Source organism: Branchiostoma lanceolatum, chromosome 13, assembly GCF_035083965.1.
Source record: "Branchiostoma lanceolatum isolate klBraLanc5 chromosome 13, klBraLanc5.hap2, whole genome shotgun sequence".
Lineage (NCBI taxonomy): Eukaryota > Metazoa > Chordata > Leptocardii > Amphioxiformes > Branchiostomatidae > Branchiostoma > Branchiostoma lanceolatum.
Window position 1 is genome coordinate 8,690,796 of NC_089734.1, and position 27,032 is coordinate 8,717,827.

Genomic DNA, 27,032 nt, shown 5'->3' on the forward strand with positions numbered 1-27,032 from the left:
TTTTGTTGCCCTGACCAACGTAACGTCAATACGTTCCCTGACAAACGCACAGCAAAGACTTCATTCAGGCTTTTGTAATGAGCAGAGAAAGGGTTGGGGCGCTCCACAGATTCACAGAGAACGCATGAGCGGTAATATTTAAAAGCACGTTGTTCAACCTTATGGGACGGATTCGTGTTCAGAAAGGTTACCCCATATGTTTCCTAATACTGCAGTAAGAGAGGCGAAAACAGTTTTACAATTGTATAGCCTGTATCGCAAAAGAATCAAAATGACGAGTTAAGAAAACAATTTCAAAATGACGACCATGTTCGTGGATAGGCAAGACTTACCTTCAAACGATTGGGGGCAAAACTATGGCAAATTCCGTCTTATAAAGGGTACCTTGAGCAAACGTAAATACGTCTATGGTGTTACGAATATAGCATGGATGAAAAACGTCGTTTTCGGTATACGACACAGTCCTCATGTAGGCTGACCATACGTTCATATTATGATTTATGCAACATTATAATTTCCATGAAAAACATCCTATCAGAAGTTTAGATAATGTGTGTGTTATGTAATGTTTAATTAGAGTTCAAGACAGCATAACAGCATCACCCTATGTTTCTCCATCCCAAACATAAATATGTGCCTTAAGCCCCCCCTCTCATTAGGATGCAACTAGTTGGTGACTTGGCAAGTTTCCGAGGAATTTCCCCTAGCACTCACACTAACGCACGACGCATTTGCAAATGAAGCCCTGTTGAGCAGGGTATCGGAAACCACAGTGTTGCTACCGAATCGAAAACCAATGTAAAATTACTAAAACGCATAAAAAAAATTAATAGTGATAAAAGGATATTCACTTATGATATTTGGCGCAACATGATTAACACATTATGAAATATAAGCATAACGTCAGACTACTTTTACAGGGACAGAAATTATCAAAACGAACTGACACGAACGACATACCAAATTTTGGTTTATCATGTGTATCATGTATATGTCATGATATATGTTTATAGATTTATTAGAGCAAACAAACCTTGAAACTCATTCATTACTTTTTACAAAATAAATGACACCGTTTGGTGACCTATTGGCGACTAATGGTTCCAAATAGGGGGCCAATATTGGAAACTAGTTAGCAACTAGTTGGCAATAGTTGGCAACTAGTTCGCGTCCAGTCACCACTTGCGATTTTTTTTTAATCGACAAAAAAGTCGGAACCGCAGGAGACGAATTGGCGTTCATTGGAAACCGAGTGGCAACTACTTGGCAACTGTGCGAAACTAGTTGGCGACTGTCATTTGCAACTAGTCGCCAACTAGTTGCATCCCAGTGAGAGGGGCCCTTGAGACTTGATCAAATTAACGAAATTGTGAATATCATCAAGATATCATCATTAAAGCATAAACGATACCGGTCGGTTTATATGTGGTGACACTTTTATCGAACAAACGTTATCATGCCTTTGTGCTCTCTTTGTCGAAGTATCGTATCAAAATGATCTATACGCACCGCAGTTAACTTCTTCCGGTAAACGACACTACTAAATTTTCATTAACTGTCATTGATCATGCTTTAGGAATCTGATCGAATATCTCTGGAACGTAAACACAACGAAGTTCGGAAATTGACGTATTTCGGGCCGCTGCCTGAAAAGACAGTTGAGATCTGGAAAAAAGTAGCTGCTTTGGAAAGGGAAAACTATTTGTTGAACCCGAGTCATCGATGTAAATATGACACTGCTTATGATAGTCATCTTGTCTGCTATAGGTGCCAATGTTGCCCAGGGTAAGACAGCGCACCAAACAAGTTTGTGGGAGCGGGGTGAAGGGGCTGCCAGCCGCGCCGTAGACGGGAACGCCCAAACGACCTGGGAGTCTGCTTCCTGTTCACACACCGACGGAGAAGATAATCCCTCCTGGTGGGTGGATCTTGGTCAAGCGTATAGTATTGACAGGTGCGTACACTGGTGGTAAAGTCCACTAGTCCTTTCAATTTACATGTTTATACATAAGCATCAAGTGCAAGCAAGCAAACAAATACACTGGGTATGTACACTTTAAACAAATTCAGGTCAGTCGTGGAGGTTTCAAAACTCGATAGCACTTGTCATGACTTTTATTATACATATTAGAATAATCGTTTTAAACACCATATTCAAAACTTGACATGTAGGCCCAACAGCACAGCGTCCTTTAAATCTGAATGGATGATTTGCTTCTGGTTTGTGTCTTAATCAAAACTTGGTCAAGGAAATGCTCAGTATACAACTTCCAGTGCCCTTTACGATTGCAAAGGTTACAAGTTTTAAATATAGTGTTTAAGAACATTCATTCGAATATATAAAAACTCAAGTGTTATCGCTTTGCTTTCAATATCTGCAGAGTGGTCATCTATAACCGTCAGGATGACTGTTGTTGGGAAAGAATCAATCCCTTCAACATCCACATCGGGCATTCCGACCAAGTCAACGAGAACCCAGAGTGTGGTGGGGATCATCAATTCAGCACGAACGTAGCGTCCGTTTCCGTCTCATGTCAGGGGATGCGGGGACGGTACGTTGGCGTTCGTCTTCCCGGAACGAGCCGAGTACTGACCCTGTGTGAAGTACAAGTATTTCCGGGTAGGCCGCTACATTTGATTTATTTATCGGTTGTGACGTCATATTTACGTTCTAGGGGCTGTACTTTATATGGCTGCGACGTAACGTGTGCGTTCTACGAGCTGTATTCTACATGGTTGTGACGTTATGTGTGCGTCCTAGGAAGTGTACTTTACATGGGTGTGACGTCATGTGTGCGTTCTAGAAACTGTACTTAGCATGGTTGCGGATTCATGTGTGGGTTCTATGAATGAATGATTGAATGAATGAAGGGTTTTATTGCGCAACAATTGCATCAGTGTCAATGTTCTAGGATCTGTGCTTTACATGGTTTTGACGCCGTGTGTGCGTTCTAGGATCAGAGAAACCAGCATGATCTCCACCCCATATTTCTTAGTCTCTGTTACCCATTAAAGCATCTGCACTACTTTCTCATGGGACATACTTAACTGACAACTAAGCAACTTTCACTACCGTATCATCAGGCAAACCTTTGACATAAGTAACTTGCATCAACCAAAGCAAGATTGTATCACTCCGCCTCGCATGGCATGGCAGTTGGAATAAATTTCAGAGTCAGCTCAACAGTAGATGTCATTTCTGAGTTGTTAGATCTTTACAACGAATATAGGGACCACAGAACATAAAAGTCTCTCTCGTGTCTCCTTTCAAACATTTATCCGTATCTTTATTTCTCAAGTCCCCCATTGGCACCGGGTGTTCGCGACTGTGAGCGGAACGGGACAGAGTGTCTACGATGCCTGGACGGCTGGAGATGGTGCAGACATCAAACACGACAGGCACCCAATGGTCGAGCAGTGGGGGTCGCTGGCCTTGTATCAGGTATTTTTGCCGTACTTCCGTTCCCTTTTTGGTCCGTCTCTACGGCTATCTGTCTGTCTGTCTGTCTGTCTGTTTGTCTGTCTGTCTGTCTGTTTGTCTGTCTGTCTGTCTGTCTGTCTGCCTGTCTGTCTGCATGCATGCTTGTATGTAGGGCTGTCGGTCTGTCGGTCGGTAGTCGATTCTACCTATGCAAGACTTATTTGGTCATTTTGTTATGTATATGGTTGTCCTTATCCGCATGATCTACATTTGATCCGTTTGATTTTAAGCACATGGCATACCATATTCCTTCAATAAAATTCTGATAACAATGTTGTGTGTTGTGGAGTCGTACTGAGCTTGCTTGTCTTCTCCAATCGTCAAGTATCAACAGCATTTTGAATCGAAGTCACAGTCAGGTCACCATTGTCAGAGGGCTATTGTTCTATCCACAGATAAGAATCAAATATTACCAAGAACTGATTGAGAAGCAGTCTAACTACGTATCATCTACCAACAGGTGAAGGTGGTGTTTGAGTATAGTCAGTCAATGGAGCTCATCTTCAATGGACAGAACACCAACAAGAACAACTGGTTCACCAAGAACCGCCTGTGGTCGTCACCGTGGAACGACATCAATTCGGAGCCCATCAACTATTTCTCTATCGAAGGCCACGCAGACTTAAAAAGGTAACATGGTGTTTCTACTAAATCAGTTTCCAAAGGCCTCGTTGTTTTTCTTGTGTGATGTGTGTACGTGCATGTGGCAGGCGTTGTTGTAAGAGTACTTGAGTGTGCAAACATTCTGTCCATAAAGCCCCCCTCTCACTGGACTCACGGCACGATGGCGGCGTCTCTGTGGCCGATCGAATTGACAAAGCACTCAACGAATTTCATCGACAAAAAAAAACAATCTTTTTAAGCTTTGAGTGTTTTGTTGTCTTTTTGGTCATACCTGTACGTTTTGAATGATATTCCCATTATAAAGTCAAGGGTAACACAAATCCAATTTAGGACGCAGCAACGCCGCCAGCGTGCCGCGGATCCAGTGAGAGGAGGACTTAGGTTTTACACTGAGGAACTTCATATTTGTCGTGCGACAGGTTGGCGACGACGAATTGAGGGCATACTTTCGACAATCGTGAATGTGTTGTACACAATTCAATAGAACAGACGATTCACTCTGTCAGAGCCTCCTTAAAATTCCTACAAATTCCTACCTAATGTTTAACAACGTACCCGACTTTGTCCAAAAGGATATCAATACGTTCTTCACTGTGCTGAGACTTGCAAATCCAGTTTTTCCAACACAAACTACTATCGGTAGACGTTGGAAATTCTGACGACGATTTTGTTGCTATTGGTTGACTGATGTCAGAAATATTGATTATTGATTGAGCTAGCAATAAATTGATTGATTGATCGGTTTATTTATTTATTGATCGATTGATTGAAATATTGCTGGTTTGGTTAAAAGGTGACGATATTGTTGCACCCCTTTCTTTTTATCATCACAGACGTTTCTTCATCAATAGACAGTATAACGGGTGTGACCGTGACATGGGTTGGCTTGTTGTGGCAGAGATGGGCCAGTCGGCTGGATGCAATTATGAGCGCCCTCCCACAGGTCAACTGCCCTACATCCGGGTCTCTAGTGCGGGTAGATCAGTCAACTGGAACAACGGTATGTCATTTACACTACCTTTCTCTGTACCACTTTGTCCGTAATCTACCGGTGGAATGACAGTCTCCAAAACGTCAAAGCAGTATCCAATTGTCCACTGCTTTGGCCATTTGGATACTGCCTTGCCACAGGCAGATCTGCTTTACTTAGTCCGAGGCTCTCTCTCCCTATCTATCTACCTGATCTCCTCCGCGTCTATGCTATGAACATACGTGATCTTGCTTCTCTGTGAGTAACTACATGACTTGTATGATATGATACTGAAAATTGATTTCGTTTTGCTGTATTTCAGATAACGGGTTTATAACAGCGGATCGCATGGTCATCTTCATCGACTCTGGTAAATGAATTTAGATTACATCAATTCTTCGAGTTGCAATATAATGTCCTTGTTATATCCTATACCAAGTTACGGGTTATTTTTATATAAATCTGCGTATTATTTGGCACAAATAGGAACTGACAAAAGCGCTGTGAGGTCAGAGAAAATTGCAAAACCATGGTGACCTCTACATGTAGAACATGTTGAAAATTAGTCCTACTATAAGTCAAACTCAAGTCAAAATGACAAATTCTGTTGTGATGTTATAGACATTTCGCATATAGATATGGGTGTGGTCATTAACACAACAACTTTGTCATTGTACAGCGCGATGTGACCACTGTGAACAGAACTGCACGTACACAGACGGAGATTTCCAGTGCTCCTGCCATGACGGATACGTCTTAAATGAAGACGGAGCTTCCTGTGGTGGTACGTGACTTTTTGTATCAAAATGTTATCTATAAACAACAGTTATTGACAAAGATAGAAGTTTAACTCATCCAATGTTTGTCATTACGTCTTTTGATTCATCAATGCTCATTTCTTTTCTTTTTTCAGACGCGGACGAATGTTTGACAGAAAATGGCGGCTGTGATCACATCTGCTCCAACACCGAGGGGAGTTTCCAGTGTTCCTGTAACCCTGGCTACCTTTTGAATGCCAACGGATTGGCATGTGATGGTAATGATCAATCTTGTTATATTTCATCCACACTACAGTAGTCATGTCTATCTATTATCTAGACAACGCAAATTTATGAAAAATAAGAGTGAACGTAGGGGGATCCAAGATGACTTGCCTTTATCTTAAATAGTAACTACATCAAAGCACAAAGATGCTTGAAAAACTACATTGTCATTCCAAAAACATTCATAGCTTTTCCTGCGAGTTTCACATTCATTCTTTGACCATGCGAATGACGCACTTGCAACTGACATGAACTACAGATAGACTCCCAGCTTGACTCTATCTTTACTGCCCTTATAAGCCTTCGAAGTGCGAGAATGTGCCCTACAGTTGACCTTCCTACCCCAAAGCCGTTCTGATTTCTCCTCAGGTGCATTTTCAGCGCTTGTCTTCTTATGTTGGGGATTAGTCTGTTAAAAATTTAGTTGCAAGCATGTCTAATAACCTTTACGAATGTCTGGTAATGCAGCAAAGGTGATGCATTGGACGACCTTAACCTCGGAACCGTCTCATCTGCATTGTCGTAAAAGGCCAATGCCCAACTGTATGAAAGTTAGACTGCAACTTCCAACACAGGTATCTATATATGGACTTAACATTACCATGATGATACTTGTGTTGGAAATTGAAGTTTAACTTTGATAAGATAAACTTTCAAGTCAATGACCGACGTTGAAATATAGAAGCAAATTGGAGGATTAAAATGTAAAACATTGTCGATATGCAAAATACCTGTGACGGTCCGCAACCTTCAAGTAAACTTCATACTCTTAATGCTGATGATTGGCAGTATTTACGCCAAAAAGCAATTACTCAAACAACTGGATATGATTTTGGAAACGGTCAGACGTTTCAAGTAGCATCCACTACTTTTCGTCAGTGACTGTGAGCAAGATCAGTTGAACAGCAGGTTTATAACCACGAACTATGAATTGATATGCAAATAAGGAGAAGACAAATTTTTAGATAGTCCAAAAGAAAGCGAATTAGATCTTCATCGACGTATCAAGGATCATTACGGTAAGATTTGCCTGAGCTCAGTGAGGGATCTGGAGAACACCAGCAGGAAGATTGCGGACTACCGGAACCATCTACGCTTCAGTTTACGGTGCCTCAAGGTAAGTGTCACTCCTGTCAGTTTGCGCCTAAAGACCTCCATCAAAGGCTTCAACGCCAACAAGATAATTTCTAACGCGGAAAGAAAGCTACTAAACGAAAGAGTACGACAGATCAACTACAAATTGGATGGACTAAACGCAAGAAAATCTAATCTTGAACAAGTACTGAGGGAACGATTATCAGAGGAGACTTTTGCCGAAACTAAAGAGTTCATAACACGGGGACAGCTCTCCCAACACGAGAAGGGTAAATCTAGACAGAAGAGCAAATTCGAACGCCTACAGCAAAAACAAGTGAACCGAGCACAGCGGATAGTGACCCTAATTGGAGATCTAGCAGTCCAAACCCTCAAACTACAACACAGACTAGAACAGATGAGCGGTGGGTAAAAAACCTCAGTAGCCATACCCTTACAGAGCCAGAGAAATCGCTGCTTTCTAGAGGTCTAAATTTTGCAGTAACACCTAACAAAATCCCCAACATCGATATTGTCACAGAGACCGAGTCAGCAATTCGACGAGCCCATATGTCATACAAACAGGCTGAAGCCTTACGCACTAAAGTAGCTACCACTCTGAAAGTCTCTAAACCCCCTGCTAGTAACATTACCCGGGAGGAACAAACCGCTCTCAAGGATTTGGCCACTAATCAAGACATAATGATTCTTCCTGCTGACAAAGGCAGATGCACAGTAGTCTTAGACAGGGAGCAGTATGACAGGAAGATACAGGACCTCTTAGGGGACAAAGACACATACAAGCCTTTGAAAAGAGATCCCACTACCAAGTTTAAGAGGGAAATCATTGAAGCCCTCAAGAAATTAGAAACTGATGAAGCTCTGGATCATGTCACCTATCTAAAAATCAAACCCAAATCGGAACAACCCCCTGCTTTCTACGGCCTCCCCAAAATCCACAAACAGGACGTCCCTCTACGGCCCATAGTTTCTGGTATAGGCTCAGTCACCTACGGGGTAGCAAGTTTTCTAGCGAAGATTTTGGGACCTTTAGTGGGGAAGTCTCAACACCATGTACAGAACAGTGCAGATTTCGTAAACAAAATCAAAGACATCCAGTTAGACGAAGATGATATCATCACTTCGTATGATGTGTGCTCTCTTTTCACCTGCATCCCCCCCAAAGAAGCGGTGTCAGTAGTCAGGGAAGCCTTAGAGGCTGACAACACACTAGCAGACAGAACCAAGTTATCTGTGGACCAAATATGCAAGCTGCTAGACCTCTGCCTGGGGTGCACATACTTCACTTACAAAGGACAATTCTTCCAACAACTGCACGGCTGTGCTATGGGTTCACCAGTTTCGCCCATCGTGGTAAACCTGTACATGGAGAAATTTGAGAACAAAGCCCTCAGTACTTTCAAGGACACTCCCCCGGCCAACTGGTTCCGTTATGTAGATGACACTTGGTGCAGACTAAAGAAGAGAGTAGCTGATGATTTCTTTGAACATATCAACCAGATAGATGACAACATCAAGTTCACACAGGAGTCGAGTCAAGATAATATGCTCCCTTTCCTAGACACCAAAACCATCATAGAGAAGGATGGTCGCCTCCAGTTCGAAGTATACAGGAAGCCAACCCATACCGATCAGTATCTGGCCTTTGATTCTCACCACCCTTTGGAACACAAACTGGCAGTTATAAAAACTCTCTTTCATCGGGCAGACAACATCATCACCTCAGACACGGCCAAAACAGACGAACATAGACACCTCCGAGGTGCCCTTGGCAAATGTGGCTACCAAAGATGGACTTTCAACAAAGCCCTCAAACCGTCTGACCAGTCCAAGAAAACGCCTAAGTGTACACCATTGACCGACAGAAACAAGGCCAACATCACTATTCCATATGTACAAGGAGTGTCCGAAAAACTCCGACGGATCTTCCAAAACTTCAACATTGCCACCAACTTCAAACCTCAATCAACTCTCAGACAAAGACTGGTACATCCTAAAGACCGACCACGCAAAGGCAGCAAGGCCGATGTCATCTACAGACTCAAATGTGAAGAACCCAACTGCAACAACACTTATATCGGAGAGACCAGCCGATCACTTAATGAAAGGTACAAAGAACATTGTGCTAATCGCTACTCCTCGGCCATTTTCCACCACCTAAAACACAACCAGGGGCACTCGTTCAATCTCGAATCCACTGATATCCTTGACCGCGAACCCCGCTGGTTCGAACGTGGAGTAAGGGAGGCAATATATGAGAGGATATACAATCCAACCCTCAACAGGAAAGGAGGGCTAAGGGTGGAACTGTCTGGCACTTGGGACATAGCCTTGGGGGCAAACCAGCTTTAGCTCCTATATTAAAACAATAGGAGCTATTGTCCCCTTTTACTTCAACCTTGTCTTGATTTGTCTAATTCGCTTTCTTTTGGACTATCTAAAAATTTGTCTTCTCCTTATTTGCATATCAATTCATAGTTCGTGGTTATAAACCTGCTGTTCAACTGATCTTGCTCACAGTCACTGACGAAAAGTAGTGGATGCTACTTGAAACGTCTGACCGTTTCCAAAATCATATCCAGTTGTTTGAGTAATTGCTTTTTGGCGTATCTTATTACCTGGATGTCTAATCTTCATCGACGTATTGGCAGTATTTGTCTACTAACTTTTCCCAAACCAAATGCAAAGTCAGGTACCTATTTTTACGCCTGGGTGGATTGAGGATCGTCGTGTTAAGTACTTTTCCCAAGGGCACAAGATCGGTGAATCCTGGACCTCTGGGGTATGAGTCAAACACCCTGCTGTTACGACACACGACCCCAAAAACCCAAAAACTGTATCAAAGATATTTCATCATAATAATGTACATACAACCTTGTTATATTTTGTCTTTTAAATCATACTTTTATGTCGTGGACCATATTCAATTCATTAAGTCTTTCAAATTCAATTTTGCATCCTCAACTGTATCTATCGAGTGGGGAGGGGGGGGCTAACGAAAGCCATTTCAGGTCGTGTGAGATATTTTATCATGATAATATACATATACAAACTTGATGAACCAAGATGAATAACAGACAAGCTATACATACCTTCCCACCTCTACAGACGTGTGTCTAACGGCCACGCCCCTGTACGTACCGCACCGCAGTACCGCCTACGTCACGGAACAGGAGCCGGACGTGTGTGATAATGAGCTGGAGGAGGGCTGGTACCGCTTCACTCACGCGGGAGGCACTATACCCACCAGCTGTGTGGGAGTATACCGCTGTAGTACAGAGTACACCATATGGATGAATGGTTCACACCCCACCGGTAAGGCATAGTACATTAGAATTCTAAATATACACACACATCTGGACCTTACGGTCATTACTAATGGATTAGCTCCCTGCCATTGCTTGCACAGATGTGTGGCCCAAGGGCTTTATAACTGAGATGCCAGATTGGCGCCCCTGTACTCGTCACGTATATATGGAGCTTGAATCTCAATAGATATGTTCGTCTAGATCTTGTATGCATGTTACAGATCTACTGTAAAACTTCAACTTTTACAAGTCAGTATTCTTCTTTGCTTTTATGTACTAACTGTAGAAGGTTTATTTTGTCTTGTGCATGGAATTTACAGTTATAGTTTTATCATCATGTGTCTTTGTCGAAGTCCCTGGACCTCATGGAATAGGTTGTAGAAAATGTTTTGTATTCAACAAGCTTTTTTAAAAATAAAGTATATCATTTTTTCATCTTTGATCACGTAGATGACACCATTGCTGACCGCGTGGCGTGCGTTAATACCGGCGAAGGCGACAGTTGCTGCTCAGACCAGTACAGCATGACAATACAAGTCAAGAGGTGCCCGACGCCTGGACACACCTACTACGTCTACAGACTTGTACCGGTTCCAGAACCAGTGAGCACAGGCGGTGACTACTATAGTGACTACTACGGGTACGGCGAATACTACGGCGAGGGTCAAGAACCAACACCCAGCCGTTGTACTGCTTACTGTGCAGGTATGCCTGACCTGTTCTGTTATCATCAGCAGGTTATTGGTAATATTTCCTATGTTTGTTGCAAAACCGAGAGCATATACTGTCTGTTACCAATATACCTTATGCCAACTGAAATGAGAGAAATTAGCAATGGTAATTCTGACATTTTTCAATAGAGCTTTTGTGAGTGAGTAGTGTTTGTTTATTAAACATCTGAATGTTGATAGAGTAAACAGCACTGTTTTCAACACATCTTCATGGTTGTTGCCAGGTGACAGCGAGCCTTGTCCGAACGGGGAAGAGTACAACGTGTTCCATCGAGCCTGTGGAAGTGAGTTCCGTGTACATCTTTTGTTTTGTGTTTGTTTTGTGAGTTTTTTTGTTTCTCGTTTTGTTTTGTTTCTTGTTTTGTCTTTTGTTTTGTCTCTTGTTTAGTCTCTTGTTTAGTTTAGTTTTGTTTTGTAGTTGCTGTTGTTTGTGCTGTTGTAGAGGCACATAGTAATGTACAGCGCCACCAGCGGCCAAGTCTAACGTTGCATAAGACACAGCACGATTTATTTGTTTTCTATTGCATGCCCGGTAAACCGCCTCAAGGCGTAACACGTATTCTTGTACTGAAGAATACAAGCTGCATATCCGGACAGATGTATTTGATCTCCTCACACCAAAGCTAGGTACTCATTTTCACCTGGGTAAAGTGAAGAAATTAATGTATAGTGCTTTTCCCAATGCCATGGGCCTGTCAGGGGATTCGAACCCAGGACCTCTGGGTTCTGGGCCAAACACCCTGCCAACGCGACGCCGAAATTACCGAGACTTTGGCTAATGTAACCTCTGTAATACTCATCCACTATTCTTCCTTGCAGACATCTTCCCGTTGTTCTCAGACAACCCTGTTCTCAATCCTCCTGAGTATGACGTCAGCAACAATCAAGTGACCTTCACGTGTGAGATTCAGTTTGACCCTGATGACGTCACTGCCTGGTTTGACGTCATGTTTCTGTTCGATGACGAGTACTTCCCGGACGTGCCTAATGTGACCCTGACGGCCGGGAAAAGGCGCGCAAAGATGGACGCCAGCCACCTGGGTCTCAACCAGCTGTACCCAAACGTGCCCGTCTCCTGGCCGTCAAAAATGGGGAAGGACGTGAGTCGAATCTTAACTGATCAAACCTTAAGTTTCTTTGGACTTCCAACCGTACATCCGTAGTACATCTGTACCGAATTGCTGTTTTATCTGTCGTAATCCATATAGGGTCTTTTGAAATGGTAGGCCGACTGAGATGAAACTCGGAAACTATACAAATAGAGGAAGAGTAAACTAGTATCGGTCAATGCGATTTCACCGGCAAGTAACATGTTATGATGTACCCAACAAAATATGCCATGCTGTCTAAATTCAAAGACAATATACTTATTTTTCTTAGGTTTCCTGCCAAGTGAGGTCATACTGGGAAGGTACCCCGGATGTAAAGAGTGAGTGGCAGCAGAGCAACTCTTACTGGGCAGGCATTCAGGTAACGTCAACTTCGTCTATCCTTACATTTGAATGAGAGTATGTCAGATTCAATCAGTAGTAGTCCATCATCATATTGCCTCCGTCGGTCAGTACTGACCATGGTATAATCATATCATAATCCCCTACAGCATCGACTATGGCTAAACAGCCCTATACATATATACTTGATACAGTAGTAGTTCAGTGATTACATTATTCAACCAAACTCTGCAGTATTTAAATGTATTATATGAGGTCACAAACTTGCTAATCCTAGTTTGACATTCATCTTGTGTGCTCCCTTGTTAGAGCGTTGAAGACACTGTTGTGGTTCACGAGTCTGCTGACCACTACAAGTTGGAGCTGACCAGTACCGTCCCGTTTGTCTGCGAGAGTGGGGCGCAAAGGGCGGGGCAGTGCTACGTAGACGTTCCCTTGACCTTCGACCGAAACCACGATGACGTCAGCGTAGCTGAAGGCTGTCACGTGAGGTTCGACGCCGGTGATTGGTCAGATACAGAACACAGAGTGAAAGGGGAAGCCGTTTTGGTTGCGGTAAGAGATGGCCAACAGGATGGCGACAAGTACATGGGCGTCAGCGTTGGACAGATCTCTCATGCTCCCGTTGCGTACAACGTTCCTCACATCCTCCATGGCTACACACCACAGGTCAACGTCCAGGTACGTGGTTCCAATGTCGTATTTACTTCTCTAATCATGGATTTCAGTTTCAAATTCATTCTCCAACTCCCGACGGTGCAAGGACGGTACGGGTACTCAGCGGAATGAATTAGAACTGCAGTTACAGGTGTCCCTTTCTTATTGTGGATGCTGATTGGTCCAACAAATGTATCAACAAATCGATGTCGACCAAAATGTGACCTGAGCTAGATATTGATTGGCTGATGGATGGCAAATGGCCAAATCTCCTCTGATTGGTTAGTATTATGAACATACGGGTAATATGATTGGTATTCTCGCACATCAAACATTATCATATAATGATTGGTCTATATGGCATCGATCGGCCAATCAATGCGCACCTATCTTGGCGCTGTTAGTCAAGTTACTGCATTTATTTATTTCGCTGCTAGGGATCGCTCTTAGATCGCCTAAGTAAAATCGTATTTGTGACGTTATTAGGGTGTAATTCTGTTTTAATCCGCGTAGAGACTCCGTTGACAAGCGACGAAAATTGGCTGGTTGGTTGACCTTTTTCTTCAGGTTCGCACCGTAGATTCGCTTGAGGCAACTTGCACGTACGCTGGGGATCCCCATGGCGTCTCCTTTGACGAACACACCGGGTATGTAACACAGACACTGGCACCTACTATAGTGTACTATACTCCTGAGTGTCTTCTGTCCTCTCCGCAGACAGGCGGTTACAATAGGTTTGGGGACCAGGCTACACAACACAATACTTACCAATGTACTATACGTCGTAGTTGATTCAAAATCACCGAGTTGCGGCTTATGTTATAGCCTGCTTTTATTCCGCTATGCTGTCTGTTCACTTGTTGCTTAGTTGTCGATTATCTTTGGTATATTGTGTGTTGTATGAATACGTACTGATGTTGGTTCACAGAACCTCACATTTTCATTGTATGGAGACGCTATGTAGTTTTTTTCTGAAACAACAAACTTTGTCTCATTCTTTTTTTCAGGGCTTGGCGGAAACAAATTCATGTCATCATACCGGGAGAATTCATCATGTACAGAAGTACAAGACCGGGCAGGAATTTCGAAGTAAGTGAAAATGTTGACACCATATCCATATATACTTTTCCAAGAACACAAATCTGCATTGTTGTACTGACGATGTTTCAATTCTCTGTGACGTGTCTATTAATACCCCCATTCCACTTGGACGGCGCTCTCACCGCGCTCTCACGGGGACCTCATTTTGGCCAGATCGCCGTGAGAGCGCCGACAGCGCGGCGAGAGCGCCATTGAGAGCGCCGACAGCACGGCGAGAGCGCCGTGAGAGCGCCGACAGCGCGGCGAGAGCGCCATGCGCGCCGTCACGTGCACCTCGGCGAAGGTTTTGAACATGCTCAAAACCTTGGCCGTGAGAGCGCCGAGGATGGCGATCAAAAAACGAGCGCCGAGAGAGCGCCGAGAGAGCGCGGTGAGCGCCGTGAGAGCGCCGTGAGAGAGCGGTGAGCGCCGCGAGAGCGCCCAAGGTGGGATCAAAGGGCCGCAGCGAGCGCTCAAGGATCGCAGCGAGCGCCCTATGAGGATTGAATGGTCTTAACTGTAGTTCAAACAAATTTCATTCTTGAAGTGGTGTATCTTGAATTTCTGGGAATCTTGTGGTCAAATCATAGTTTTGCTCGTGGGTAGTACAAATTGACCAATATCTACAAGTACTTGCTTCCATTCAAATTAAATTCCCTCCAAGTTTTCTTGTCAGTGGTTCAAAATGTGTTTCAAAATTCTGTGATTTACGTTTCTATTGTAACGTAGAATTATAAGATGTATCTATTGCAAACAGTTTACATGACAGACAACACAGAAAAAACAATTTGAACATACATATATTACTTAAGACACACACTGAGCGACAGTGCAGCGACTAAAATTGAATCTGTTTTCCCCTTGATTTTATTATTCAAATATGATGCAAGAGGTAAAGGTATGACTGAGAAGACAACAAAGCACACAAAACGTAACAAAAATTCGTTTTCTATCTCTGGAATTCGTTGAGTGATCTGTGAAATCTTTAAAAAGTTGCTGACATTTGACATTTTGGTCGCGCTGAGAGCGCGCAAAGGTCGCCGTAGAGATTCCACTTGAGCAAGTTTTCCAGGAGTTCGGCGCTCTCACGGCGCTCTGGTCAATTTTAGGTCGCCGTGAGAGCGCGGTGAGAGCGCCGTCCAAGTGGAATGGGGGCATTAGTGGAATTGTCTAGAAATGTTCAATCCTCCTTGTACACACCAATCACATTTATAGGACGTAACCTGTGGGTTTTGTTGCATAGCAAATATCAACAAAACATTCCCATGACTTTACTTCTTCCGTAACTTTTCATTAAGCAATTTTCTCCTAATATTTCTCGTCTGTGATGTGAAGGTGCATTCTCGGCTCAAGACGTGCGGTCGGGGAAGATTCAGGAATAAAGTTTCCTGTAACTGCGGTGTGGCTGTCCGTGAGGATAATGACGTCGTGATCGTGGACTACTGCAGTAGGAACTCTCCCATCGTCGCCTACAAGACAGCATTGGGAGGGCCTCTCTCTCCGGGTGTTGTAGTCACCCAAGATAGCAATGGAAAATACATCAAGGTAAGATAACGACTGTCTCTTGACTACTGGTACAGTAACATCATTTTGCTCTATCTTCGTGTCTGTCGTAAGCTTTGTGTCAACATCTACGTTTTCACCCATAAAATCACGTGACATACAAGTGATATTATAGTGTATAACGTTACACATCAACAGAACTTGAGACAACAGAACTTGAGACGGACGCACGCCCTCACAAGTTTCTGAAAGTACAAAAATACAAATGCAACATTTCTTCTTTTGAATGAATGTACATCAATGTGTTAATTTGCATTGTACCAGCCAAAGAACCTTGATGCGCACAGAAAGTAACTTAATGCTATTGTTGTAGATTTCGATGCCCTCCGGTGCGTACGTGGAAGTGGTCGGTTCTGGTTTCGTCACCCTCCGTGTCCACGCGCCGGGGATAGACAGGGGGTACACCGAGGGGCTCTGTGGGTTCTTCGATGGGAATCCTAACAACGACCGAATGATGCCGGACGGCTCGATCTCCGCACACTTCGTCTGGCCACGATGGCACAGAGACTTTTCCTATGCTTGGCGGTGAGCTAAATTGATATTCCATCTACTAAAATCTGCTGCATTCAGGGCAAAATAATACATTATACACAGTATTGCCACACGCGGTAACTTCTCCAGTGTCACAGTGAATAGCTTTAGATTAAAGTATTTACATATATGTCAAATTGCAATTAGCCTACGACCATGAATTTGCAATTGAATCATTATTATGATTATATAATGTCCCTGTAAATATGGAAAATACTGTTGGGAGCGCATCTGTAAGCAGCGACTCCTATGCTGAAGTTCAAATTGAACCAGTCAAAATTTCCGAAAGGAAGGTGACTGACAGTGTGAATAATAACAATAAAACACTTGGTTGTGTAAAAATAGTACTTTTATTCAGTGGTAATCTCTTGTTATATCTTTGCTTAGAATCCCGCGGGGAGAGAGTCTCTTCGACGTTGAGTGTCCAGAAGAAGTCAGTAACCCCCTCTCTGAGTCAGAGTTCTGTACGTGCGGGAACATGGTCGAGTGCAGCGCGACTAAAACACGCAAAAACAACAACCTGAACCCAGCATTGAACGTCATCCACCCGCTTCAAGACGGGAGAAACAAGAACTGCACTCCGCCACCGGAAGTGATCGAGGAAGATCCGGTCCAGTACAATGACGACGTTTGTGATACGGAATATGAGTTCGTCTATGAAGAAGATGAAGAACCCGAAATCAACGACGAATGGCCAACCCCGGACAGAGGGATAACAGAGGAGGAAGCGAGGGGAAAGTGTCAGGGAGGAATCTTAAACTTGACCATCGCTGAAGACTGTCGAGATGTGTACGGTGTTGACATCTTCTCCGGAGTGGACTTCTGTGTTGCAGATGTGAAAGTGAGTAAGAACATAAAAAACGTCATATCGTTCATTTTTGCTCATTAAATAGCATAGTGCAAAAGAGTCAGAAAGTATTGTTACAAGATTTTGTAATGGTTTGTCATTGATGCATGTACCATTTTTCAGGTAACAGAGGATTTCCAGTACGTTGACATTATCGTGCAGAAGATTCAGGCGGAATGTGCCGAAAAAGCCTACAACAATGTCAGCCTGTACGAGACTGATGATGACGGAACCGTGAAGCCCCCAGCCTTCATCGCCGAGAACCTGTGTCCGCGCCAATGCAGTAACCAGGGACGGTGTGTGAACAGTACGTGTGAATGTAAAGAGGGTTACACGTCTGCAGACTGCTCCATACAGGTCGGCAGGCCTCCAGTTGCGCTGGAACTCCCCTCGGACGGGCTGTGTGACGTCAGAAGTCGTCCCTGTATGAAGACGTCCTTCTTCGCCGAAGACGTGATGAACTCGGAGAACCTGACCTGTAGGATCACACAAGTTCAGGTTCGCTTGGTTCGCAGAACATGACTAGTCTTTTGAATTACTTCTACTCGCATTAGCGCAGCATTATTTATAGCGTTGTTATAAAGTATCTTAATCTTTATCTATTAGATAAAGGATGGAGTAAAGACGCAAGCCAACTCCAGCGGCCGATCCGAGGCGACGTTCCGCAGTTTTGGGGAGGTGTCGTGCGCCCTCCCCAGGTCTCCTGTACGGGACGGGTCACCTGACACCAAGGAAGGCGCGGTGTCTCATGGGATGCTGCTGTCCGTCAGTAACGACGGAGAACGGTTCAGTGAGGAGTTGTTCTTCACCGTGTACGACTCCGTCTGTCAGGAGTGTTCTCAGGGAGGGGACTGCACCTGGAAGGTACGTTCTAACGTATTATCGTATTCATCCCTATGCCGCTGTCTTTTTCAGAGTTTTAGAGATTCACTTTCAAATTAATACGAAAAATTTTTGAACCGATGTTTTCTTAAAACCCAATAATCCTTTCCTCAGACTATTAACTGACGTTGTCACGTTCAAGGCTAAGTCATGTTGGCTTTTGTTCACAGCCGAACACCTGCATCATCCGAGGGCACTGTTTCAGGAATGAAGACCCAAACCCGAACAACATTTGTGAGCAATGTGTTCCTGAGCTTTCCAACTCAGCGTGGTCAGATCGACCAGGTACCAATTTCCTAATTTTTCGTATGATAAAAACTTACTAAAGCAGGCAAATGGAAAATTTAGAGACAAAGATCGTTAGAATTATGAAAGTATAGATTGTGTTATTCAGCAAATCATTTAACATGCTTTTTGTTTCCGTTGTAGACAACGAGGCTCCAGTCTTTACAGCACCCTCCACTATCAAGAAACTTCCCGATGAAAGTCTGACCATCAACTTGGGTGCCGAAGATCCCGAAGGTGGGCCTGTGACATGCAGTCTGACATCCGCAGCTGAAGATGGCGTTAGCGTACAGCCAAACGGACAGTTGGACTGGACAGCAGTTGACGTCAACTCTACTATCAACGTCACGGTCGAAGACGAGTGCGGCGCGTCATCCGAACAAACGTTCCACCTCACCACAATGGCGAGTCCTTGTGAGAACGGAGGGTCCTGTGTGCCCGATCCCGACATGCCCCGCGGACAAGGCTTCTATACCTGCGTGTGTCCTGGGTACACCGGGGACGTGTGTGAAACTGAGCTGGACGAGTGTCAGTCCGACCCGTGTGCGAACGGCGGGACTTGTATCGACCTTGTGAACGGATACAACTGCACCTGCACAGCATTGTACACCGGTAGCCATTGTGATGTGGAGGTAGCAGACAAGTGCGCGGCCCTGGACCCGTGTTATCCCGAGGTCTCCTGCGTCAACCTAGAGGACGGGGGCTACCTGTGTGGACGGTGTCCGGCCGGATACTTCGGGAACGGATACGAATGCAAAGGTGACGCACTAATTTTTCTTCTCTGCTGTTGATTTTTGCTGTACATAACAGTTCAACGAGTTATCTTCTTCAGAATGGACCTACATGAATATGTTGTAGTAGATCTGAAGTAAAATAAGCTCTATAGAAAGCCTGGTGTGTTAGATGCATGTCAAACGGAGATACAGATTTAGTTACATTGTGGTGTTCCAGTTTCTGTGTAAAATTTAAGACATCCTTTCACACAGATACGGATGAATGTGAGTCAGATGGACATGGCTGCCTGCATGGCTGTAGCAACCTTCCCGGAACGTACGAATGCACCTGTCCAGACGGGTTCGTCTTGATCGGTGATGACTGCATAGGTAAGACCCCGACCTTATTCATTATCATCATTGTTGTGTCCATGCTGACATTGTCACTTCAAATGTGCATGTACTACGTTACGGTTTTCCTCAAATTTTGAATCGGATTCTGCTTGAGATATTATTTTGTTTCTGATTTCTAAACAGATGTGGATGAGTGCGAGGCAGAGCTAGACGAGTGTTCTGACGACTGCACCAACACGGACGGGTCCTACACGTGTGCATGTCCTGAAGGCTACGAACTCGACTCGGACGGATGGACGTGCATCGGTATTCATTTGGGTTATCTTTTTTTGTAATTTTCTTTGCGACAGTAATAAACATCGGTTTGTGTAGTTTGATTTTGTTGATCAATAGAAAGATACGCCAAAGTTTTTAAAATCTACACTTTATTATGCTTTGCACATCGGGGCACTCCACTTGCATGGCATTAGCTTATAGCACTTCTGTTAGCAAATTCATGCTTGCTTTTGAATCCGTTCTCCTTGATATTATCTATCTATATTTCATCAGCATCTTACTACATGCTTTATTTTGCACTGGAAAATCCTCTGTCACTAATCTATGTGATTTTCAACCACGTCTGATATTGTGATCTTCCAACATGTTTTCATTTTACTTTGCCAACCAGAAGCTTTCTCATAAGTAAGTATTAAAGAATTCTGTTTGTTTATAGACATAGACGAATGTAGCCAGGATGACATCGACTGTCACGAGTGCCACAACACCCCGGGCAGCTTTGAGTGCTCATGTACGGACGGCTACGTGGTCGATGACGATGGAACAGCATGTGAAGGTTAGTATGTACAAACTGGACTGTGATATCAGAAATCATCAAGACTTCTTTCACGTTTAGATTATAACTACCTGATGGGGTACGGATAGTTCTTATATTAAGTTTGAAATTTGACGAAACCTTTTTTTATCAACTTGAAGTTAACAAATATTAGAGCGTATCATCAACATGTGCGTCATTAGAATGCGTTACTACAGCACCTATATTGCCATATTTTCGGAATTGGTATCATTTTTTTGTTTTGCTCTTTCGTCTTACTAATAAACAGATGTGGACGAGTGTGAGTTAGAGATCCACGGGTGTTCTCACGACTGCACCAACACGGACGGGTCCTACACGTGTGAATGTCCTGAAGGATTCAATCTTACCTCGGACGAACGGAACTGTACTGGTAGTTATTTTTGCTGTTTATTTTCTTACAATAGATACAACTGAAATGATCGCCGCTTTTTCAAAGGCTTTTTTTCCTCATCGATGCAAAGTTATGTACCTGCTAGATCAGGTGTATTATATGTGTTTACATGAAACATAAAGCAATCACAATTAATCATTTGTATTTTATTCATAGTAATAAATATGGAATAATCAATGACATTTATTAATTATTTAGACATAGACGAATGCAGTCTTGACACCATTGACTGCCACGAATGCCAGAACACCCCGGGAAGTTTTGAGTGTTCGTGTATGGACGGGTATGACGTCAGTGCGGACGGGACATCATGTGAAGGTCAGTAAAACAGAGCGAATGAGATGAACCTTCTCTGACCATGAAAGTATACTTCTAAGTTTGTCTCTAATGTTCTTGCCTTTCCTCATTTGTCGTCTTATGTTTATCTTTTATCTTTATATCCAAAAGAAATCTACGAAAGCCTCTAACCGCTCTCTTACTAACGCCGATCCGATATACAGTACCAGTACTTGGGTATAGTGATCTGTGAAATCATGCTGTAACATACATATGCACAATAGTTTAGGCGTAGTTTAACGCAAAATGTGTGTGTGCTCGCAAAGCACTGTGTAATCATCACTGATATGATTAATCTGAAATAAATACCAGGATCGCTAACGCTACACAATCTATAGTCCTTCCTTTCTTTACTGTACCTTTCTTACAGTATGTGGTCTTTTTTGATGCTGCATGACCTTTATTTGTTCTTCAACAGATGTGGACGAATGTACTTCGGATCTTCACGAGTGTTCGCACGACTGCACCAACACGGACGGAAACTACACGTGCGACTGTCGTGAAGGCTTTGAGCTTGACTCGGATGAGAGAACGTGTAACGGTAATTATTTGAATTATCCGTTTTGTCTGGTGCTACTGAAAAGACCAAAGATATAGTTTTCGTGATTTGGCTCATTCCATCAATAGACAGTTTTAACTTCCACCAATAGTTTTAACTCAAAAGCGCTTTACCTTAATGTTCTTTGAAATTAACAGATGTGGACGAGTGTTCTTTAAATCTCCATGAGTGTTCTGACGACTGTACCAACACGGACGGGTCATACACGTGTGGGTGCCCGGACGGATACGAACTGAGCTCGGACGACAGGACCTGTACCGGTAAGGATCTTCAATATTTGCTTATTTCTTTTTTTAATCATTTATTTGCCTTTGATGTTATCTCGTAGGCAGTACAATAGCCCTTTGTTGTTGTTTTCACCAACAGACACACCGGCAACTAATTTCTTTTCTATTTACTAATTTCTTTTCTATTCAAAACAGATGTAGACGAGTGTTCTTCAAGTCTTCACGGGTGTTCTCACGACTGCACCAACACGGACGGGTCATACACGTGCGGATGTCCCGATGGGTATAGTCTCAGCTCGGATGACAAGAATTGCAACGGTAGTTATTTGAAATAACCGTTAGGTTCTATTTTGGTGTTGGTATTTCCCATATCCACTGTGTGTGTGTATTGGAAAGCGGAACCTAACTATCTCCTTCCACCGCCTTTACCTCCCCAAATGAAGTCAAGTATCTATATTCACACCTGGGTGGAGTGATGAAAGCCATGTTTTAACTTAAAAGTGCCTTTCTCACGGGTTTGGTTCTCATTAACTATTTGTGATCATATATTATTGTTTCCCGGTTTTATGTATCCGTTTTGTGGTTTCTCATGTCTTTCACTTATTTTGTTTACGTGCCATGTGCTTATTATGTCTTTGGTATTTTGAAAATTAATAAAAAGAATGAGAAAAAAGTGCATTTCTCAAGGGCACAACATCGGTGGCATGTCATGGGACCCGAAACCAGAACCCCTGGGTTCTAAGCCAAATATCGTAACCGTTACGCCAACCCGACGCCAACTTAAGTTTTGAATGTTGGTGTAATGTATTCGTTTTGGCAAAAGTGATCTTTTTATCAGTAGACAGATACTAAACGCGTTTATATATGATTTTTGAACAGATGTGGACGAGTGTGATTTGGGGCTTCATGGGTGTTCTCACGACTGTACCAACACGGACCTGTCTTATCAGTGCGGATGTCCAACTGGATACCAACTTATGTCGGACGACAAGACCTGTGAAGGTAACCAATTATTCATTTTCCACGGTGATTCGAAAGTCATCTCCAAGCATATCTCTACGGAGAGATTGTTAGCCGGTTGGACACTATTCTGCTATCGCAGATATCTTACTGGAGATTAACTCAAATGACCATCTAGTACGCTGGGTCATTTCGGTTATATCAGTGACCACAGTTTAAGCACCACCTTTGTATCCTTCCTCCACAGATATAGACGAGTGTTCTACGAACGCTCACGACTGTTCTCACGACTGCACCAACACGGAGGGTTCCTACACGTGCGACTGTCAAGCAGGGTATGAACTTGCCGGGGACGAAAGGGACTGTAACGGTATATCCATTTGTTTAATTTTTTTCAGTGGTACTACGGTACTGAAATGTACCATAAACAGTATTTGTAGTTCATCCTCTTCAAACATGTTCAATGCTGAGTTGCAACTTTGCGTTGATGAAGGTTAGACATCCAGGTAATAAGACATTTTGGGCGTATGCTAAACTTTGTTCTCTTTTTTAAACAGATGTGGACGAGTGCGATTCGGGACAGAACGCCTGTTCGCAGGACTGTACCAACACGGAGGGATCCTACACGTGCGCATGTTCATCAGGGTGGGAACTGAGTTCGGACGACAAGACCTGTAACGGTAATTATTTGAGAGAGAAAAATAAACACGCCTAGTTTCGTTTGAATGTTTGTTAAACGCCCCCATGTACCATTTCCGACTTTATTTGAGTATTTAAGAAAATACGTCTTTTTGTTTCCAAACAGATGTGGACGAGTGTTCTACAAACGCTCACGACTGTTCGCAAGACTGCACTAACACGGACGGGTCCTACACGTGCGACTGTCGGACAGGATATGAACTTGCTACCGACGGAAGGAACTGTAACGGTAATCATTTTGTTTAATTGTTGTTTTTTTGTATGATAATCGGAATATTGTTGTGCTCCTCGGCTTCAACTGTGTTCAATTCAAAGTTGCACATTTTTTTGTTCTCTTATTTCACACAGATGTGGACGAGTGTGCTCTAGAGCTAGATGAGTGTTCTCACGACTGCACCAACACGGACGGGTCCTACACGTGTGCATGTCCTGCTGATGCTTACGAACTCAACTCAGACGAAAGGACATGTGACGGTAACTATATGAAAGAGAAAAAACGCTAAGGTTTCTTTAAATACTTGTTCAGAGCTACGATGTACCAATGATCTGTTTTTGTGCTTTTCCCTTCCATCAGTGTTCAATAAGCGAAACATGTTTTTTTTCAATTTTTTAAACAGATGTGGAAGAATGTGCCAGAAACCTCCACCAATGTTCAGACGACTGTACCAACACGGTGGGATCCTACACATGTACATGTCCTACAGGGTATGAACTCGACTCGGACGGAAGGACTTGTAACGGTAAGTATTTCATTTGTTTTGTCAGTGGCTTGAATGCCCGACATGTGGATTGTTTTTCTTCTTTTTTTTTCCACAAATTTTCTGTGTGGTTATTCGTCAATACATGTATACGCTAGTTCATCACCTATTTTGGTTTAACCTTCAACAGAAGAAGACGAGTGTGCGGCAGGGATCGACCAGTGTACTCAAGAGTGCTCAAACACGGACGGGTCCTACACGTGTAGTTGTCCAACAGCAGGGTTTGAACTTGACTCGGACGGAAAAACATGCAGCGGTAATCATGTTGAAAACTATGAAATGATTTTGAAAATACATTTTATCCTTAAGTTTGGATAAAGTACGTTTATCTTTTCCATGGCATATTTCCATATTTCTGTTACAGGGAAGGTACAGGTATATGCACTCCTTTCATTTATGAAGAGATGTTTATCAAAACATATTTTCAGACATTGACGAGTGCGCCAGCTCCCCCTGCCAGAACGGAGGTGAATGTCAGGATGAAGTGAATCAGTACACATGTTCCTGTGCCGATGGTTGGGCTGGAACTCATTGCGAGGAAGGTACTTGTCTTCCAATCGTTATTTCCTCTTCTTGGCTACTTTTATTTGCGAGCTTTTCTCTATTGTTTGTATGTAATTTTCCTGCTACTGTGCGTAGCATATCATACTTCATGTATTTCATTATCACGGTATGTATTGCATCTTTTTCAGACATAGATGAATGCTCCCTTGACAGTAATGACTGCCATGAATGTCAGAACAGCCCGGGAAGCTTCGAGTGTTCCTGTATGGACGGGTACGTCGTGAGCACCAGTGGGACATCATGCACAGGTTGGCACACGCAAATTGTCTATAGTCTAAACTAAAATGCTCGGACGAACTTGAACCATAACGGTAATAGTTGATTATTTACTTTTGTAGCGTTATCAATAATCACATCTAACGAGAAATTAAATTGTTCACAAAAAAAACTTTTTAAGTTGGAAAACAACTTAATTTCCCATTATTGTAATTTACCAACTCAGATGAACTTTCATGTTAATAATCTCATGATGCAGCTTGCTTTCTTTCTTACTGTACATTTTGTTCTCTTTTCTTCCCTACAGACGTGAACGAGTGTATTATAGCGCAGCACGGGTGTTCTCACGACTGTTCCAACACGGACGGGTCCTACACATGCACATGTCCTACAGGCTACAAACTCAACTCGGACGAAAGGAACTGCGACGGTAAGCATCATGATAATTTGTTTCAGTCGGTGCACCTTGAATTGTCATCAGTAGTCTTCTTCATCATCAGAAGAGAACTGCGCATTTATTTTCAACTACAGTCAACACCTTTGCGGTAGCATTATATGTCTTTGTAAACACATGTTTGTACATTGAATACACATAAGTAGTACGAAGTGAACTGTGGTAATGAACATTGTGAAGGTTGCGACATTGGGGAAGATTGAAAGCTACATGTATTTTAGCCTTCATCAGTGTCTTCCTTGCTTACTTGTGCATTAGGCATTGTTAGGATGAGAACCTCCATGTTACTTGACAACAGCTAATGAACACAATGATGCAAGATGCACTTTCCTGAACCTTCTTCAAGTCATTTATGTTGTTGTCTTTAGAACTGGTGAAGAAAGGATGTGAGATGACCATCGACCAAATCGGCGGAGTAAAGCAGATCTTCACGCCGGCCCTGTCCAACCAACAGTCGTCTGAGTTCAGCAGTTTTTCGTCACGGGTGGAGTTTCAGGTGAGGGCAGGTTCTTGTGGTGCATTAATCAGAATGTCTCTTCCGTGAATAGTTTCACGTTTGGGACCGCATCTATTAGCAGAGACACCTACTTGCAGTGCATCACGACGATCGCGAGTTCCAAAAAGAACTCCATTCCTGTGCATTCGCATATTTATAGTACAAACACAAGGGTAGGATGATCGCCTAGTCACGTCACCATAGAATGGGAGGAAAATGAATGGCCTCTAATGAGTGTAAAATAGAGGTAGAAGGGAAGGGGAGGATCACTAATCGTCTGCGATCTGACATAAAATGGTCTACAACACATAAACAGCGAGTAACATAATGAACAAATTCAGGTACTGCTAGTGCGTGCCCTGTACAATCATGTAATACCTATTATATAAAGTCGGCATCGGTATATATCCGTATCCTTGTACTGTGTATATTGTGTGTCTTACATAAACGTTTGGAATAACTATTCTATCAGATTTAGTCATCGATATCTTAATGTGTAAATGAAGGAGAGCTTATTGTTATCTTTTGCATCCCAGCTGTACGAAGGTTTCAAGAATAGTAGTATCAGCGAGTTGTACGAGGGGAGTCAGGTGACGAGCTGCCAGGCGGGAAGCATCATCGTCAACTTCGAGGTGTTCCTGATACAAGACTCCTCCTCGACGGTAGAGAACGTCACTAAAGCCTTCTTGGAGGTGCTGAACGGCAGCACGTTCGGATCGATAACCATCGTGCCGTCGTCTTGGAGAGTCTACGAAATCGGTATGTAACATCCACTAACGTAACATTAATCCGCCGGGTTACAAAACTCCGCCACTTTGAAAAACAGTGGGCTTTAGAGATCTCTAGTGCATGCAGCATCCCGCAGGTATTCACAGTTTAGATATACAGGTGTGCATTATACTGG

General features: G+C 43.2%; 1 protein-coding gene across 1 annotated transcript in view; it reads left to right on the plus strand.

The window, feature by feature from the left end:
* The window catches only part of LOC136447857 (uncharacterized), a 30,113-nt gene that overhangs the window by 1,725 nt on the left and 1,356 nt on the right, over positions 1-27,032 (plus strand). Inside the window, exons 2-44 of the mRNA XM_066446969.1 lie at positions 1,768-1,954; positions 2,382-2,620; positions 3,300-3,442; positions 3,942-4,111; positions 4,939-5,105; positions 5,398-5,445; positions 5,755-5,859; positions 5,989-6,111; positions 10,322-10,528; positions 10,972-11,226; positions 11,477-11,536; positions 12,072-12,352; positions 12,633-12,722; positions 13,013-13,384; positions 13,928-14,007; positions 14,368-14,449; positions 15,776-15,985; positions 16,317-16,528; positions 16,922-17,375; positions 17,505-17,879; positions 17,988-18,245; positions 18,434-18,548; positions 18,693-19,307; positions 19,535-19,651; positions 19,799-19,921; positions 20,328-20,447; positions 20,716-20,838; positions 21,058-21,177; positions 21,614-21,736; positions 21,892-22,014; positions 22,177-22,299; positions 22,861-22,983; positions 23,189-23,311; positions 23,499-23,621; positions 23,747-23,869; positions 23,989-24,114; positions 24,258-24,380; positions 24,529-24,654; positions 24,827-24,940; positions 25,091-25,210; positions 25,486-25,608; positions 26,001-26,128; positions 26,665-26,887. Of these exons, the coding sequence (XP_066303066.1) occupies positions 1,768-1,954; positions 2,382-2,620; positions 3,300-3,442; positions 3,942-4,111; positions 4,939-5,105; positions 5,398-5,445; positions 5,755-5,859; positions 5,989-6,111; positions 10,322-10,528; positions 10,972-11,226; positions 11,477-11,536; positions 12,072-12,352; positions 12,633-12,722; positions 13,013-13,384; positions 13,928-14,007; positions 14,368-14,449; positions 15,776-15,985; positions 16,317-16,528; positions 16,922-17,375; positions 17,505-17,879; positions 17,988-18,245; positions 18,434-18,548; positions 18,693-19,307; positions 19,535-19,651; positions 19,799-19,921; positions 20,328-20,447; positions 20,716-20,838; positions 21,058-21,177; positions 21,614-21,736; positions 21,892-22,014; positions 22,177-22,299; positions 22,861-22,983; positions 23,189-23,311; positions 23,499-23,621; positions 23,747-23,869; positions 23,989-24,114; positions 24,258-24,380; positions 24,529-24,654; positions 24,827-24,940; positions 25,091-25,210; positions 25,486-25,608; positions 26,001-26,128; positions 26,665-26,887 (7,395 nt within the window). The remainder of the gene's footprint in view (positions 1-1,767; positions 1,955-2,381; positions 2,621-3,299; positions 3,443-3,941; positions 4,112-4,938; positions 5,106-5,397; positions 5,446-5,754; positions 5,860-5,988; positions 6,112-10,321; positions 10,529-10,971; positions 11,227-11,476; positions 11,537-12,071; positions 12,353-12,632; positions 12,723-13,012; positions 13,385-13,927; positions 14,008-14,367; positions 14,450-15,775; positions 15,986-16,316; positions 16,529-16,921; positions 17,376-17,504; positions 17,880-17,987; positions 18,246-18,433; positions 18,549-18,692; positions 19,308-19,534; positions 19,652-19,798; positions 19,922-20,327; positions 20,448-20,715; positions 20,839-21,057; positions 21,178-21,613; positions 21,737-21,891; positions 22,015-22,176; positions 22,300-22,860; positions 22,984-23,188; positions 23,312-23,498; positions 23,622-23,746; positions 23,870-23,988; positions 24,115-24,257; positions 24,381-24,528; positions 24,655-24,826; positions 24,941-25,090; positions 25,211-25,485; positions 25,609-26,000; positions 26,129-26,664; positions 26,888-27,032) is intronic.